This window comes from Neovison vison, chromosome 7, assembly GCF_020171115.1.
Source record: "Neovison vison isolate M4711 chromosome 7, ASM_NN_V1, whole genome shotgun sequence".
In the NCBI taxonomy this organism is placed as follows: domain Eukaryota; kingdom Metazoa; phylum Chordata; class Mammalia; order Carnivora; family Mustelidae; genus Neogale; species Neogale vison.
The window spans coordinates 41,894,567-41,912,846 of record NC_058097.1 but is presented as its reverse complement, the minus strand read 5'-3'; the positions used below and the strand labels follow the sequence as shown (position 1 = coordinate 41,912,846).

The 18,280-nt window shown below is 50.1% G+C and overlaps 1 protein-coding gene across 3 annotated transcripts in view; it reads right to left on the bottom strand.

Annotated features, from left to right (window-relative positions):
• GRAMD1A (GRAM domain containing 1A) overlaps positions 1-18,280 on the bottom strand; it is a 54,400-nt gene that overhangs the window by 18,548 nt on the left and 17,572 nt on the right. For 2 of the 3 annotated variants that reach the window (XM_044256299.1, XM_044256300.1), the window contains exon 1: positions 1,780-1,880. In XM_044256299.1, the coding sequence (XP_044112234.1) occupies positions 1,780-1,787 (8 nt within the window). In that variant the 5' untranslated portion in view covers positions 1,788-1,880. Of the gene's footprint in view, positions 1-1,779; positions 1,881-5,131; positions 5,448-18,280 lie in introns of those variants that run through there. The other variant, XM_044256301.1, reaches the window with a different exon arrangement.

Below are 18,280 nucleotides of genomic sequence, written 5' to 3'. Positions count from 1 at the left end.
GAGAACCCAGACATTCACACAGCCATGAAGGACCCAGGAGGTCACGGACACAGCCTAAAAACACAGTGGCCAGGGGCGCCTGGGTGGCTCAGTGGGTTAAAGCCTCTGCTTTCGGCTCAGGTCGTGATCCCGGGGTCCTGGGATCGAGCCTCATATCGGGTTCTCTGCTAAGCGGGGAGCCTGGTCCCCCCACCCCCCGCCTGCCTCTCTGCCTACTTGTGATCTCTGTCAAATAAATAAATAAAATCTTAAAAAAAAAAAAAACACAAAAAAACCCCCCAGTGGCCAGCTATGGAAATAATGCATGGGACATGCTTTATAAACTGTAGCATGGGAACAACGTCAGTCATTACTGCTCCGAACAGTCAAGGGTACACCCGAGGTCTCAGGAAAGAGGGTCCCGTGCCCACTAAGAGCCACAAGGGATCTCTCTTTGTGCTCTCACACACACAAAACCCCAGGGGTCTCCGCTGCATACACACAGAAGCCCAGGCACAAACAGAACTGTCACCTACGGATTACAAAGACACATAGGAATTTTCACACCAAGATGTAATCAGAAGTAAATTACAGGCACAGCCCCAGGGGGTTCCAGCCATATACCCAGGCCCTGGACACACAATGTCACCTAGGGACACACACAAGTCACTTACATTTGCACCAAGAGTGAACGTGTTCAGAGATAAATTATAGGCACAGACAGAGACAAAGGATGATAGCTGTAAACACCGTGTCCACATACCACCAAGTCACAACTGGACACACAAGCAACTTATGGAGAGGCCTGAAGCCACAGATGTTATCCGAAGCAAATTTCACAGACACGCGCACAACCAGGGAGGATCTCCGCTCCCTGCACACTCGGAGACCTGGACACATGTACACACACTCCGAAGTCACAAGCAGGCGTGCATGGTCTGATGGGATGCAATTAACACATCACACACATACACAACCACAGAAGGTCACAGCCACGCACACAGAGCCTCTCACATACACACACACACACACACACACACACAACTGGAGACAGCAATCAGACATACTCAGGAAATTTACAGGAACACATGGAACCACAGATGGAGTCTGACGTAAACTACACACAGCCAGAGAGGATGCACAGGAGGAATACAGACAAGCAGACACACACTTCCAAGACACGTACAATGGAGACTCCAAAACACAGCGGGCCCAGACAGGGAGGAAGTCTATTCCGGCCCCACGACCTGGGGAATTTTCAGGCACAAGGCCAGCCGGACGGCCACGAAGCCCCCACCACCAGCGGCGCCAGGACTCGCCACAGACAGAGGCGGTGGGAGGGGGCCCAGGCCGGGATGGGGGTTGCTCCCGAGCTCCACGGACTGTGCGCGGGCCAGCGAGGGGCTTGTGTCCGCCTAGCCTGCACCCCAGGCCCAAAGCCCGGGGTCAGACTCTCACCCACTCTTCGCCTCCCGGACCGCGTCCGGCTAGGCCGGAGCCCTCCCCCGCAGGCCCCGCTCCCCGCGGATGATCCCGGGACCCCCACCAAAGCCCCGCCGCATCTCGCCCTGGCGGTGACGAACCTGGGTCGGCCCCCACCTCTCCCCCGCCGTCAGCGCCGAGGCCCCAGTGCAGCGCCGGCCCCCTCCCCGCCCCCACCCGGTCGCGCCCACCGCCGCCCCCCTCCCGCCTCGGCTCCAGTCGCGCCACCCTCCCCCCAACCCCGAGCCGGGCGCGCGTGCAGCCCCGGACCAGCCGACCGCGTCCTCCCGCCCGCCGCGCCCCCGCCCGGGTCCTTACTCGAACATGGATGCGGCGCGGCGGGCGCGCCCGGCCGCAGGGCTGGGCCGGCCGAGCGGGGCTGGGCTGAGCTGGGCGTCCCCGCGGGGCACCTGCCTCGCCTTCCGGGGCCGCCGCCCCCACCCGACCGCGTCGCCCGCGCCGCCCGCCGCAGCCCGCCGCCCGCCGCCCGCACAAAGGCCGGAGCCCCGGAGCCGCGGGAGCCGCCGCAGCGTCAGCTCACCCTTCCCGCCCCCGCCCCGTCGCGTCACGGCGCCGCCCCCGCCCGCGCGGGAAGGGGGGCGGCGCGGCGGGAGGGCCCTCGGACCCGGGGAGGGAGGGGGAGGGGCGCCGACGGGCCCCGCGGGAGAGAGGCGGCAGGCGAGAGTTGGAGGCGCAGGGCCGGGGGCGCAGGGGCAGGGCGAGCGCTCCGGGGAACCGAGAGGGGCGGCCGGGACGCCGGAGATACCGAAACAGGAGAGAGGAAGGGAAAAGAGAGACGCTGGGAATCGAAGGAGGCAGCGAAGTGAACAGAGGAGAGGGAGGGACAGAAAAAGAAACAGATTCGATTCAGAGGAAACGCGGCCATGGCAGCTGCCTTGGCTCGGGCCGCGACCCTCTCCCCTGGTACCCGGAAAGGGTACCTTCAGCTCCCCTTCTGCCCCCTGGCCGGGAGCTGCCGGCCGCCCGGGTTGGAACCGGAGACGGGGAGCTGGGGGACGAGCTGGAGGGGGTGGGGTGGGCGGCTGGATGGAGATTCTGGGAAGCGGAGGGGTGGGGGCTATGGGCATCGAGGAACCAACGCTGGCGGGAAGGGGTGGGACCTGGAGGCCGCCTCCGTCCTCTGGTGCGTTTCCGCCCACCCACCCCTCACCTAATGTTGGCCAAGGAGGTCCTCCAGGTCTGGGGACCTCTCTCCGTCCCAGTCCCCGTTAGCCAGACCAAGTTAGAATCCAGCCTCCCTGGCTCTTAACTGTGCTGGGACCTTGGGCAAGTCACCCTGGCCCTGGAGATCTCAACAACTCTGTGGTAAGGGGCATTCCCGCGGGACAGCAGCCCTTTTACAGGTGGGGAAGCCCTGCCTCAAAGAGGGGAAGTGACTTGGCCCAAGTCACTCCGGGGTAGGCTGCAGAGCTGGACACACCCCTGCAGGGACTGTCTGAGTCTGTTGGTGTCCCTGGACTGCTGGTGTGAAAGCCCGGAAATGTGAGTCCGACCTCACAGCTCTCGGCCAGAGAACTCCAGCACGGGAACTTGCGTCCCACCCCTACCTCCAACATGCTGTCCTACCGCTTGAAAAAATTCTATTCCCATCCCTCTCCCCACCTTCGCAGCCCCCGTCCCCCAATAAGCCCCACTCTGCTTCCTTTTGGTGACTGGCAGGCCCCAAACTTCATCTTTCCTGGCCCCTCTCTTGCCCTCACACCTATATCCAATCTCAGCCATCCCTGGCCACTCCAAGCATAAAATCTCTCCAGAATTTAAACTCTTGGCTCATACGGCCCCTGTCCAGGACAGCACAGCAGTCCTTTGGCTCTTCCAATCCTACCTCCTATAGTCTGCTCCCGACCTGCAGCCAGAGAGAACCTATGAACCCCAGAGCTAGGTTAGGGTCCTCCCAGCTCAGAGCCCTCCTATGGCTCCACCTCACTCCAGATAAAAACAAAGTCCTCCCAAGGTGGTGACAAGGACCACCCTTAGGCCAAGTCCACCCAAGGCCCAAGGGTGGTCCTCGTCACTATTCTGACTTTGCCTCCTCCTTCTCCCCCTTTTGCATTCACTCTGATGGCTGAGCTTCCCTAGCTTCACCAGACATACTCCTGCCACAGGGCCTTTGCACTTGCGGTTCCTGCTGCATAGATGTTCTTCTCTCAGGTCTTAGAGAGGCACTCCTTCCACCATCTCCCTCTGTCACTGGTCTCTTTATACAGATGACCCTTGAACAACATATGCTTGAATCCATTTATACATGGATTTTTTTTTTTTTACAGTACAGTGCTGCACATGTATTTTGTCTTATGATTTTCTTAGAAACATTTTTTTCTCTAGCTTGTTTTATTGTAAAAACACAGCATATAATACAGATAACATACAAAATATGCATTAATTGATTGCTTATGTTCTAGGTAAGCTTTCTGGCCAACAGTAGGCTCTTAATAGCTAAGTTTTGGGGGAGTCAAAAGTTACGCTTGGATTTTTGACAGCACACAGTGGGTCAGTGCCTCCTAACACCCACATTGCTTAAGGGTCAGCTGTACTTCTCTTGGCCCATTTCTTCTTTTGAAATACTTAACAAAATTTTAATTAGAGACTATTTATTTCAAACAGGGAAAAAAATGGTCATCCCTACCATCCATATCCAATAGATGTGGACATTTTGCCATTTCATTTCAGATCTTTTCTTTCATTTTAAAAGAAATAAATTTTTACAGGCACGGCCAAAGGCCCAACTCCCCATCCCTCCTTTCTCTCCTGCGCCCAAGGTACCCACCGCCCTGAAGCTGGTGTGTGTTCCTTCTGTGTACTTTTCCATCCTGCTTTAATATCAGGATGGACTCACCAACAATATACCCTATTGTTTAATGCCTTTTAAAAGATACACTATTAGGCTCCTACTGTTATCATTTTGCAACTTGCTTTCTCCATCATCATTGTTTCTGAAACTTCTCCATGCTGGTACACAGAGCTCTAGTTCATAAACCTTCACTCTTATCTAGCATCCATTATTGGAAGAAACCACACTGGGTGTTTTTACTCAGGCCTAGTATATTCTTTCTTTCTTTCCCCCTGCAGCCTTGAACCTTCAGCTCCTGTCTCCTCCTGCCAGGGGTGCTGTCTCTTCAAAGAAGTTTTGTTTACTTCTCCCCCCACCCGCCGCCATGAGCTGCAACAAGACATACCCTTTACACTGGCTTCCAATACAAAAACTATGTGACATATAGAAATATATGGGACATCACAAAATTTGCAGGAAACTACGCTTACTACCTCACAGACTGTATTTCCAATTCTATCCTGTTTCTGTTTGGAAAAAGTGCTCATTGCAACGCACTACCTTGGTTTCACGGTCCTTAAATGGTCATGATCCACAGTTTAAAAAACACGGGGTGTGCCAAAGGGGGTGCCCCCCCCCCCCTTAGCAGGCAGTGTCTAGCAGAGCGCAGAGAGCTCAGGGGCCCTTGTCCCAGCACATGTTTCCAGTTGCCTCTTTCTGTTCATGTGCCTCTTTCACAACCTCCGGTCAGGCCCCATGTGGGGCTAAGGCCACGTTCCAGCTGACCTTCAGCTCCCGCACCCGGACAGTGTCGGCCCCCCCTGGAGCAGTGTCAGAGAAGGAGAGAGCACCTCCTTTTTGTCCCAACACCCGGCTGACCTGTCCTGGGACAGACTCTCCGGTTCTGGTGTCCTCGGCAGCTGCAGGCGTTGGGGGGTCGGGGTGCACGGGGTTGATTCCCCATCACTGCATGGTGTGATATAAATGGAGGGCACCTCCAGGAACCTCCAGGACTCACGGGCCAGGCCCTCTGCCCCGCCACCCTTTGGCTGCTGGCTCTGCCACTTGGCCCGGGGCACTGATGCATCCTCCGTGCTACCCTCAGCCAGTGGGGGCCAAGGCAGCTGGGGCAGGAGCTCAGCCATGGGGAGGGCTCTGCCTGCCCAGTAGGGGGCCGTGGATAATGGCAAAGTCGCTGCAGGAGAAAAAAGGAGAAGTGAAGGGGGGAGCCCCTGTTTAATTCTGCCTCTCAACCACTCCCCCACCGCTCTGGCCGAGTTGAGGGTCAGAGAGGTCTGGGTGGGATTCCCACCTCTGTCAGGGTCCTCTCTTCCGGACCCCGAGCCTCAGTTTCCTCTTCTGGAAACTGGAGATCCTGATGCTCACATCCTCTGGTGGCTGGGCGGCATCAGAGAGCTCTGACATGTGGGGTGCCCAGCCCAGGGCCCCGTACACAGTAAGTGCCCAGGGACCGTCTGTTCATGCCCCCCGGGGGGGGTGTATTTTGTCTGAGCATTCACCAAGGCCAAGCCCTGGGTTTTCTCTACGCCAGTGACCCTAGCTCCCTTACACACACACACACAAACACACACACACACACACACACTCGCGTGCGCTCTCGCACAAGGCCTCGAAGAAGCCAGAGGCCTCCAGGCCTGGGTAACGGTGAGGAGACAGAATCCGGGATTTCCCTACCCTGTTTGCTCAGCAGTTACCCCTCCCAGAGCAAACAAAGGGAGGGTGGCCAGCTGTGGCCTCCTCAGCAGGGAGGAAGCAAGGCCAGTTCTTGCACTGTGGCTGTGGTATGACAAGCCACCTGGGTCCGGGGACATCAAATCGGTCTCTCTCTGTCCACACAGCAGAACACAGAAAGGGCTGCTTGGTGCCCGGCTGCCCAGGGAATAGGGAAGAAGGACCTTTGGTACCCGGAGAGGGTTTCTCCGACTTGTGGAAGAGAACTGGACCCCAAGGCCCATCCCAGGCACCCCAACATCCATACCTTACGGTTTCCTCCTCTGTCCCCACAGGGTTCTGACTTCCAGAGTAAGGACAAGAGACCAGGCCCTTCCCTCCCCCCCAGGAGTCCTGGCTGGACCCAAGAGTCACAACCTTGCGTCCAGAATAGCACGTCCGGCCGGAGTCGTGTTCCCCTCTGACCAGCTGTTCCTGGGAGAAGAGATGGAGTGGGGGTGGGGGTACCCACCCCACAGTAGAGGCTAAGGTCAACCAGCCCGCCTTTCCCTCTCAACTGCCCTAAGCCTCTGCTGGCCCACCTCTCCTGTTGGCTGGCAGCCAGTCACAATGTAGCTTCTGTCCATCCCCACTATTCCCCCAGAACCGCGCCTCCGCCCCCTAAGGGACCAAATCTGGGACGTTTTCCAGTCCTGCTCTTCCTGCCCTGCTCTTAGAATTCTGACACAAACTGGGAGACCCATCACCCTTCTGGGAGGTTCTCTCTGCCTCTGGGATGCCCCCGTTTCCGGCTCTTCTCCTTCTCCCTCACTGGCAGCACCAGCTGACGTTTTTATGAACAACCCTCTCCATTCCCTGGTCTGTAGAAACTGGTATTCTCCATGGCTTAGGTCTGGACACTATTCGTTTCCTTTCCCCTTTTTATTACATAATAATTGACACTTACAAAAAAGTGTCTGCATCACAGACTTGAGTTATAAAGCCTAACAAGGTGAGCCCCACAGTCCCCCACCCAATTTGAGAACCAGTACATCCCTGGTGAGTACCCCTGTGACTGCCTTAGGCCCCTCCCCACCCCCACTTCCTTTCCAGGGCTCTCCATCCCCTCACTTGACAGTTCTCATTCCCTCACATTTTTAGCCATTTTTCAAATCCCGTCGGTATGCGTCCCTAAACAATACATTTTTTTTTTTAGTTTTACTTGCTCCCGAGCTTTCTGCGAAGGAACTACACCATGTGGTGTCTGTGACATGCTTTCCTCGCTCAGCGTGATTTCTAAGATTCAGTCACACAGGGATAGTTACCTTCATACAATTTTGCTACAATGCTGCCTTCCCCTGGGGGGAGTACCCCACCATTGCTGTATCTGTCTTCCCTGACTGTGGACAGCAAGCTGTTTCTGGCTTTCTGCTCTGAGGAATAAAACTGCCCTCTAAGGGGTGCCTGGGTGGCTCAGTGGGTTAAAGCCTCTGCCTTTGGCTCAGGTCATGATCTCAGGGTCCTGGGATCGACTACTCAGCAGGGAGCCTACTTCCCTTCCTTCTCTCTCTGCCTGCCTCTCTGCCTATTTTTGATCTCTGTCAAATAAATAAATAAAAATCTTAAAAAAAAAAAAAAGCTGCCCTCTAAGTTCCCAGATGTGTTTTTTGGGGGGCAACCCCCCAGTTAGCCAGCATCCCACTGATGGCCCGTCCCCCCCAACCCTGGGCACGTGTGTCTCTGGGTGCTCAGGTCGGTTCTGTGGATCTTCCGTCCAGCCCTGAGTTTCTGAGACGTTGCCATCATTACTTCAGCATTAAAGGAAATCTTGATGTCTGGTGAGCAGGGCTTCCTATCTCGTTCCTCTTAGACCAGAGTCAGCTTGTCAAGTTCCAAGGGGAAAAAAACAAACAAACAATGGGACCCTGATTGTCATGCTGTAACCAACAGTTGGTATCTTTGTAATACGGAGAGTTTTCCCAAATGCCCACGGGGTCACTCTCCAAGAATGTAGGGAGGTTTTAATGTCACTGTCTGGGTGTTGAGGAATTTTTCTTAATTGTGGCAAGATACTCACAGAAGTTATCGCTGCAACCATTTCTAGGTGTGAGGTTCAGTAGTGTCAAGGAAACACAGCATTGTCGGGTATAGGCATCACCACCATGCTTCAAGTACTTTCGAGAAAGAATTTTTCTTTGTAAAGTTCTTTCCTGTCTTTTTTTCCAGTTTTACTGAGACGTAACCGACAGTGATGTGTACTGTGTAATTTAAGCTCTACAGCTTGGAGGACTGACCTATATATTGTGAAATGATCCCCACGCTAGGTTTGGCGAACGTCCTTCTTCTCAGAGAGACAGTAAAAAGAAAAGAGGGGGCGCCTAGGTGGCTCAGTTGGGTAAGCGACTGACTCTTGATTTTGGCTCAGGTCACGATCTCAGGGCCGTGAGATCAGGCTCCACACTGGGCTCTGCACTGGGTGTGGAGCCTGCTTGAGATTCTCTCTCTCCTCCTCTCCCTCTGCCCCTCCCCAGTTTGCATGCATGTGTGCCGTGCTCTCTCTCTAAAAAAATAAAATAAAAGTGAAATATAAATCCATGACTTAATATATAATTATAAAGGAAGAACCCACAGACCCACCACCCAGGCCAAAAAAAGCATGTTGCCAGCACCCCTAGAAGCCATAAATGCCTTCCCAATCAAACTCCTTCTTCCTACAAAGAAAAGTACACCCTGTCCTCTCTGAAAATCCCTTCCTTGGCTTTTCTTTAGCTTTACCACTTATGCACATATTCCCCAAAACCCGAGTTTCGTTTTGACTATTTCTGAACTTCATACAAATAGAATCCCAGACTCTGAGTTCTTTTGTATTTGGCTTTTTTCATTTGACATTATCTTTGTGAGTCATTCTCCCTATTGTGTACGGCTGAAATTTGTTCATTTTTAATATCATAGACTGTTGATGTGGTACTGATAAAATAAATTGTGGAAAATACCACTACTTACTTTATCAATTATGTTGATGGCCATTTGAGGGCTTTCCAGTTTGGGCTATTAAATATAGTGCTGCTGTGAACATTCGTTTATGTGTCTCCTTGCATTCCTCTCTGTTGGACATAAAGCATCCATCCATCTATCCATCCATCTCTCCATCCATCCATCCATCCACCTCCCTATCCATCCATCATCTCTCCATCCATCCATCCATCTCTCCATCCATCCATCCATCCATCCACCTCCCTATCCATCCATCATCTCTCCATCCATCCATCCATCTCTCCATCCATCCATCCATCCATCCATCCATCCATGGGTGTCTCAGAGCTTCCTGAGTCTACTGGTCCATCCCTGTGCAAAACCCACACTACCTTAATTGTATATACCTAATTATTCTAATTATATGTATAGTTTTACAATTAGTCTTGATATCTGGGTTGGAAAGTCCTTCTACCTTGCTCCTCTTCAAGAGTCTCCTGGCTTTTGTGTTAGATGCTTTCCTAACTATACATGATCCTCACTCATCAGTTCGTATTTAGGAGTGGGGCCCAGCGTGAGGCTTAGCCTGTGATTTGACACTGAAGGGGGAGCGGAAGATTGAAACAAAATGTTTTGCTGAAACACATCAAGAATTCTATTTAGGAGAACAGGTTGCAGATGTGCCTACAGAAACTCCAGATGGACAGGCCCAGTGGACAGCTGGACAAACAGACGTCAGGGCTGGCCTGAGCATCCCAGGCATGTTGGTGGAGGTCACCCACCCCAAGACATCTAGCTGTCAAGATGTCCCCACCTCACCTGGTACCTCCATTTCCAGAACCCACCCTTCTCCCCCTGCCCAGGATTATGGTCTTAAAGAAACATCAAGGTCAGCTTAAGATTCTTTCTTAGGGGGCACCTGGGTGGCTCAGTGGGTTAGGCCGCTGCCTTCGGCTCAGGTCATGGTCTCAGGGTCCTGGGATCGAGTCCCGCATCGGGCTCTCTGCTCAGCAGGGAGCCTGCTTCCCTCTCTCTCTCTGCCTGCCTCTCCATCTACTTGTGATTTCTCTCTGTCAAATAAATACATAAAATCTTTAAAAAAAAAAAAAAGATTCTTTCTTAGGGGCTGAGCTGTGCGGGGAATTGGGCTCACAGTCTGCGTTGTTTATACCTTTCCCAATCTCTGCCTTTGCAGGCAGATTTCTGAGTACAGTTCATGGTTGGTGTCCAGGCTGTGGAGAGAAAGAAACTCATTAGAATCTAATGTCCTTCAAAATGAGAGGGGCTGGTGTGTGGAAATGAAATCTCACACGGAGCAAGGCCACCTAAGAACACCCCACGTGAGGCCCCCTCCATGTTTCTCTATGCCAAAAGCTCTATGGTTGAAAACCACCTGCCTCTTGTCCATTATTTCTGCCTTCCCCTCATTCAGGGGAGCGGCAGGCTCATGAGACCACCCACTGGAGTCTCCTTCCAGCTGGGATGGGATGGTGGGTTGAGGAGTCCAGATTTTGGGTCCTTTCTATAGTATTTTTCCACTTCCACGAAGATGTGGCGTACAGTTAGAATCTGGGCTGACTGTTCCGTGTTCTACGCCTACGTGGGTGCTAAGAGAGTGTGGGCTTATGTATTTCTGACAAATAATAAGCAATAGTGTGATATTTGCATTCCCCAGATATTTCAAGCTTCCCTGACGGGATCTGTCTGTTTCCAGTGAACTGTGACTTCGGATTTCTTCTCGGAGCGTGCCCACGTGGGGCTGGGAAATCTTGACTCCGCACCAAACCTCTCCCACACTCTCTGTGTGCGTAAGGTTTCTTCCCCAGCGTGTCTGATTTTAGCAGATTCCTTCCCACACTCTCCACCCTGGAAAGTCCCGAATTCTCTGATGTCCTCCCCTTCAATTCCTTGCCTCTGCATCCTGAGAGTTCTCCCTCTGGGCTGTACCATGTTCGGTTTCTACAAAACAGATGTGCGCCAGGTGCAAACCAGCTGCCCTGAGGCAAGTTGGACAGTTCCCTACCGACCGCCCTCGCCCTTGACCATCCCGCCAGTGTTGGGGGGCCTCCGTTTCTCGTGAACTTCTGCTTTGTCTGTTCAGCGTCTTGGATGGAAGTGTCATTGCTGATCCCCTCACAGCAAAGACACCCAACCCAAGACAATGACCTGCCCCTAAACTTGGGCTCTCTGGAGAGGAAGCCTGGCATACCTCGAGTTGCCCGTGGATAGGCCCCTTGACAAAAACAGGGCAGGAGGGAGGAAGAGGGATTTTTTTTGCATGTTGTCAACCAGAAACCCTCCCAAGGGTTTCTTCCTTCTCCCCAGCACCTAGCTTTCTGTTTTGCATTCTCATTTTACATATTTTATTCCCACCCTAAAAACCAAAAGGAGGAGCCCAAAACACGGTCTAAGAAAAAGTGGCCTGCATGGCTTCTCGAAACCTGAAAAACTACATTTTTTTGACCACTTGAGTTCATTCCTGCAAGGAGTTGCCGGAACCAAGTACAACATTTTCTGTAGGACTCATAGCTGCTTTGGGAGTGACCTGCAGACTCCCCGTGGAATGTCCGTCTGTTTCCCCAGGACTGGGAACTCTCCAAGGAAACTTCCAGATTGAAAGCTTCCTTTCAGCAGCGATAAACGGCAGCGCCGTGCTAGGCTGTCCCCACCCCCTGACACACATTGTCAGCCTCCTTTCTGGAAAATGGAGATCAAGCCATGCACAGAGACACAACCCCTGCTGTCCATGAGTTTACAGCCTTCCCCTGTGAAGTATGGCAAACAGAATTGCCCCCCTCAAGGGGTTCAGAGAGATTCTGATAAGATAATATAAGTGAGGGGCCCCTGGGTGGCTCAGTCGTTAAGCATCTGCCTCCTGCTTGGGTCATGATCCCAGAGTCCTGGGATGGAGCCCCGCATTGAACTCCCTGCTTGTTGGGAAGCCTGCTTCTCCCTCTCCTTGTCCCCCTGCTTGTGTTCCCTTTCTCGCTGTGTCTCTCTGTGTCAAATAAATAAAATCTTTGAAAAAAAAAAAAGATAATATAAGTGAAACGCTTAGCCTGGGCTTGAGCACACAGTGAATGCCCAATCAATGTTTTAATTTTTATTACATGTTCCGGGGCGGGGCACGTTGGGGATGGTGTTTGAATGGACATCTGTGTGATTTTAGCAGCCACACTCCCAAGATGCTGGAAAGCAGGTGCTGGGGAAATAGGGCAAGGAGTAATGGAAGAATTCTAGAATGCTGGTCATGTCCCTGTGGTGGCTGGGTTTAACTCAGAGTGTTTTTCCACATCACTTATTAGGCAAATTCTTTTTTTTTTTTTAATTTTATTTATTTATTTGACAGAGAGAGAGAGATCACAAGTAGGCAGAGAGGCAGGCGGTGGGGAAGCAGGCTCCCCACTGGGCAGAGAGCCCAAAGCAGGTCTTGATTCCAGGACCCTGAGATCATGCCCTGAGCCGAAGGCAGAGGCTAAACCACTGAGCCACCCACGTGCCCCTATTAGGCAAATTCTTAAAATGAGAAAGATGTGCACCCTTGGAGAGGCCAAGGGAGCAACTGGAAGGATTTCATTTTGCTCCGCAGTCAGGCCTGTGAGGCAGAGGGCCCTCCAAACACGCCAGCTTTGGTAGGGTTGTTTTGTTCCGTTGTGGTTTTTTTTTTTTTTTTCCTGTTTTATGTACTGGGATTATGCATCTTTTTTTGTTTTATTTAAAAATATTTGGGGCTCTTGGGTGGCTCAGTGGGTTAAAGCCTCTGCCTTCAGCTCCGGTCATGGTCCCAGGGTCCTGGGATGGAGCCCCGCACCGGGCTCTCTGCTCAACAGGGAGCCTGCTTCCCTTCTTCTCTCTCTGCCTGCCTCTCTGCCTACTTGTGATCTCTCTCTGTCAAATAAATACAGAAAATATTCAAAAAAATATTTTAAAAATTAATTTAATTCATTTTTTAAAACTAATGTAATAGGAAACAACCGTCCTTGCCCCTCCAAGCCTGAGCAAAGGAGGGACAGGCGGTGGAAAGCTGGCCGCACCAGCAGATGCTCAGGCCACTAGAGGAACAGACAGCTCTGGGTGGGACACAGCTCTCAGAGGGAGCCCACTGCCACCGGTTCGCACGTCCATGCGACAAGCCCCCTGGGGCCACTCTCAGCTCTTTTGTTCGCTGAGCAAAACACTACTTACTCTGGGGCACCAGAATTCTGTCTGCCTTCGGCTCAGGTCATGATCATGGGGTCCCGTGATCGAGCCCCACATCAGGCTCCGTGCTCAGTGGGGAGCCTGCTTCTCCCCTTGCCTGCAGCTCTCCCTGCTTGTGCTCGTGCTGTCTCTCGCTCTCTCTGTCAAATAAATTTTTAAAATCTTGGGGGAAAAAAACTACCTATTCTCAGAAACAGGAGAAAAAGTTGGTCTGACTTAGGAAACTCTGCACTCCAAACACTTGTAAACATTTCATTTGGAATGTTGTGCACATTTCAAACAAATCTACATGGATAGCAATACAAAAATTCTAAATGCCACTTGTATTCGTTTCCTGGAGGTGCCATAAAAATCACAAACTTGGGAGCTTATGATCACAGATTCATGATCTCAGACGCCCAAAGTCAGGGGCTTTGCTTCCTCCAGAGGCTCTAGGGCAGAATCCCTCCCTGCCTCTCCCAGCTTGGGGGTGGGGTCCCAGTGTTCCTTGGCTGATAGTTTTGTAACTCCCTATCTCCACCTCAGTCTTCAAATGGCCTTCCCCTCCCCACTGTGTGTCTCCCATAAGGACATTTTGTCACCAGATTTGGGGCCCGCCCATATAATCCAAGATGATCTCATCTTGAAATCCGTAACTTAATTACATCTGCAGAGACCCCTTTCCCAAACAATGTTACACTCACAGATTCTGAGGGTTCGGCTGTGGACATATCTTTTGTTGGGGAGGGGCACCATTGAACCTAGCTTGTCACTCCAGAGAAAAGATGATCAATATCCACCAAAAGAAATGTGCAAGAAAATACTGGCTTTATTCACAGTAGCCCCAGACTGAAACAACCCAAAGGTTCATCCACAATAAGTAGGGTCTCTGGGTGGCTCAGTTGGTTAAGCATCTGCCTTCAGCTCAGGTCATGATCCCAGGGGCCTGGGATCCATTCCTGCATTAGGCTCCTGCTTAGCAGGGAGATTGCTTCTCCCTCTCCCTCTACCCCTCCCTTCTGCTCGTGCTCTCTCTCTCTGTCAAATAAATAATTAAAATTTTTTTTAAAAAGGAACTTATTGGGTGGCTCAGTGGGTTAAGCCGCTGCCTTCGGCTCAGGTCATGATCTCAGTGTCCTGGGATCAAGTCCCGCATCGGGCTCTCTGCTCGGCAGGGAGCCTGCTTCCCTCTCTCTCTCTGCCTGCCTCTCTGTCTGCTTGTGATTTCTCTCTGTCAAATAAATAAATAAAATATTTTAAAAAAATATTTAAAAAAAAAGTTTAATTACTGGCACCACTCCCTGAACTCCCCCATCAGACCACACACACACAAGCATAGACCAAACTGTTTTAACAGCGAGTTCTGCCAAACATAATAGGAAAAAGTAATTCCAATTTCATATAAAGTTGTTTCCAGAAAGAAAAGCAAAGAAAGGGGTGCCTGGGTGGTTCAGCTGTTAAGCATCTGCCTTGGGCTCAGGCCATGATCCCAGGGTCCTGGGATCGAGCCCCACATAGAGCCCCACATTGGGCTCCCTGCTTGGTAGGAAGCCTGCTTCTCCCTCTCCCTCTCTCCCTGCTTGTGTTCCCTCTCTTGCTGTGTCTCTCTCTGTCAAATAAAATCTTAAAAAAGAAAAGTGAAGAGAGCTCTCCCAGCTCATTTTATAAAGCCAGCATTATCTTGATACTAAAATACACAATCTCATTATGAGAAAGGAAAATTATACTCATAAGCATAGATACAAAAAAAATCCCCCAAAATATTAGCAGACTGAATCTTGCAGTTGGGTTTATGCTATGAATGCAAGGACGGTTTAACAAAGAAAATTGATAAATGTAATTCAATATATTAACAGATCAAAAGATAGGGGAAAAAAAGCATTCCAAAAAATTCAACATTAATTCATGATTAAAAACTTGCAGCAATATGGAAATGGGAATGGAAAAGTACTTCATATACACTGTAAGTGTTAAGCCAAAAAAGGAAACTCCTAGAAAGCAGAATGTAAGATATAATGGATAGTAAGAGAAAAGGTAAGAAAATTAGAGGATAGGGTGCCTGGGTGGTTCAGTGGGTTAAGCCGCTGGCTTGGCTTGAGTCATGATCTCGGGGTCCTGGGATCCAGCCCTGCATTGGGCTCTCTACTCGGCAGGGAGCCTGCTTCCCCCTCTCTCTCTGCCTGCCTCTCTGCCTCCTTGTGATCTCTGTCTGTCAAATAAATAAATAAAATCTTAAAAAAAAAAAAAAGAAATGTTACAAGAAAAATCCCACAACTGAAAATTGGAAGGGACCTACAAAGTGTGGAGCACAATAATAAAATTATACCTATACTCCAATTATACTCCGCAATTAAAAAATACAATAATGATACTTCAGAACATCAGTTCTAAAAACTTCCAGAAAGAAAAAGAAATTACAGTTGAAGCATTATGGATAGAAGGACACCAAACTATCAATCAACAGGAAATGGGATTAAAAATTTTCAGACATAGGATGTCTCAAAAAATTGCACTCTTTCTCAAGAAGCTTCTAGAAGATATGTCCACCAAAACACATGGGAGTAAACCAGGAGGGAGATGAGAGGGGAGTCAACCTAGCAAGAGGGTGAAGGGAAGTCCCAGTGAGAGAATTCTGCAGCCTGTGAAAGAGCCGCCAGGTCAGTGGTTCAAAAAAACAGGTTCAGTGATTCCAAAGGGGGGAAAAATGGTAAATGGTAACTTCAGTTGCAAAGAAAAACAAAAATCTTGCATGGGGACAAAATGGAAATCACTGCACACTACATAGCTCGGCTCTAACATTTTCCTAATCATAATTATAGAATCACTGAGTGTTGATTTCATAAAAATCATGAAATAATGACAACCTTGGGAGGTTGGATGGGAGGGAAGGATATTGGTGTGTGGGAAAGGATGTGTGTAAATATGTATTATATGTGTGTAAGACACAATTTATCATTGTCCAGTAAAAAGTCAATGGGTAATATATACAGCTAAAAAATCAAAACTGTGTATAAACTTTCTATTTGTAAACATGAAGATTAAGACAGAAGTGTCCACTAAAAGAGAGTGGTTGATTCTGGAGAGTGGAATCAAGGATGAGAAGGCATAAGGTGGAGAAGACAACTGCATGCTGAATTATTTTACCTTTTCTACTATGTGTGTGTATAACTTTGATCAACATAAAAATTTTTATATTTTTGTCCTTTTTAAAAGATTTTAATTATTTATTTGACAGAGAGAGAGAGAGAGATCACCAGTAGGCAGAGAGAGAGGGGGAAGCAGGTTCCCTTCTGAGAAGAGAGCCCAATGTGGGGCTCGATCCCAGGACCCTGAGATCACGACCGGAGCCAAAGGCAGAAGCTTAATCCACTGAGCCACCCAGGCACCCCTGATCAACATAAAAGTTTTAAAGATCTGCATTTGTTCAGCCCAATAATTTTAATTCTAAGCATCCATGTGATGGAACTATTAATAATGTACATAAATATTTTTATGCATTTTTAAACTTCTCTAGTTGTAATACTCTGTCTTTTCATCCGTGCACTTATGGAAGCCCTCCCTGTGATCTGTGAATGGAGAAACAAAGCTTTTCTTCCCTTTCACTGGGATGCGGGAGATGGTGGGAGGGAAGCGATGGGAGAAGAGACAGAGTAGCTGGTGTGTGTGTGTGTGTGTGTGTTCAGTGGCGGGAGAGGGTCCTGGGGTGGAGCCTCAGAGAAGAAACATGGGATGGAGGCAGAGCACATCGTTCCACATCCCTCCTCCAATGTCTGGTGAGGGGGAGGTGTTTGGGGACCCAGGAAGGAGAAGGATTTCTACCCAAGATGAGTAAGGCACTTGACAGAAGAAAGAGCTAGAAGTTCCTACTGAAGAAGTCAACATCTGGAGGTTTTCTGACCTCTTCAAAGAACTTCACAGCATTGAGGGCCTGGGTGGCTCAGCAGGTTGAGCATCATCAGACTCTTGGATTCAGCTCAAGTCATGATCTCAGGGTCATGAGATCGAGCCCCAGGTGGGGGGGTCCATGCTCCAGAAGGAGTCTGCTTGAGATTCTCTCTCTCCCTCTCCCTTCCCCTCTGATCACCGTGGGCCTCTCTCTCTTTCTCTCTCTCTCAAATAAAGAAAGAAAATCTTTAAAAAGAACTTTACAGCATTTTATGTGAGCAGAAAATACATCCAGACTTTAACTTCCTTTTTCTGCACCACAGAAAAGGAACAGGAACAGGAAAAGGGAGTAGGACACAGAGCATTGGCCATTATTTGAGAAGACGAACCCAGCTCTCTTCTGTGGTGCTGACAGTGTGTCTACACATGCCATCTCTCAGGGCTCTGTGCCCACCACAGCACTTGAGTGCCCAGGGCTGGATTGCTTTTCTCTCTCTGCATATACCCCTACTCCCTCCTCCCCCATTTAACTTGGCAAATCCCTCCACTTGATTCGTGATTCATTCGTTCCATAAATATTTTGTTAAAGTGCTGGCAATATGACAGGAAATCAGTGTCCTTGCATTCAAGAACACTATAATGACATCGTTATCATTTTGCTAGCATATACCGAGAATTTAGCGCATCCTTGGTGAAACTTGTGTCGAACATGAGAAATCATAGAAGTCAGTGGACATTTAATAGAAGATTAATTGATAATTCTAGAATAAAAAAACAAACCCTCAATTTGGGGAAGATCGGAGGAGGAAGCACAAGGCTAAAGTCCCCAGAAATGCTCCAGAACAGTGAGTGAGGAAAGAAGTCGGCTATTGCCACATCCCGGAAATAGCACTTAGCAAATGAGGACATTTCGTAAAGTGATTTCTTGTCCTAAATTTGCCTGACTCATCCTGCAAACTCCAGCTAATCCATTCACCTCCTGTCACTCCGCTTCCCACATCTGTCGTTAACCTAGTCTCAGCCTATGCGGTGGGTCTAGGTACAGTGCAAATGAAGTCCTGTACCTTAAAGGGCAGTGGATTACAAAGCGCCTTATCAATGGGGAAGGAGAAAGGTTTTTAAAAGTCCCTCCTAGGGGTGATGGGGTGGCTCAGTCAGTTGGGCAACTGATCCTTGATTTCAGCTCAGGTCATGATCTCAGGATCCTGAGACCAAGCCCCACCTCCAGCTCTGCGCTGGGTGTGGAGCCTGCTTAAGATTCTCCTTCTCCCCCTTCTCTGCCCCTCCCCTGCAAAGAAAAAAAATTTTTTTAAGTTCTTC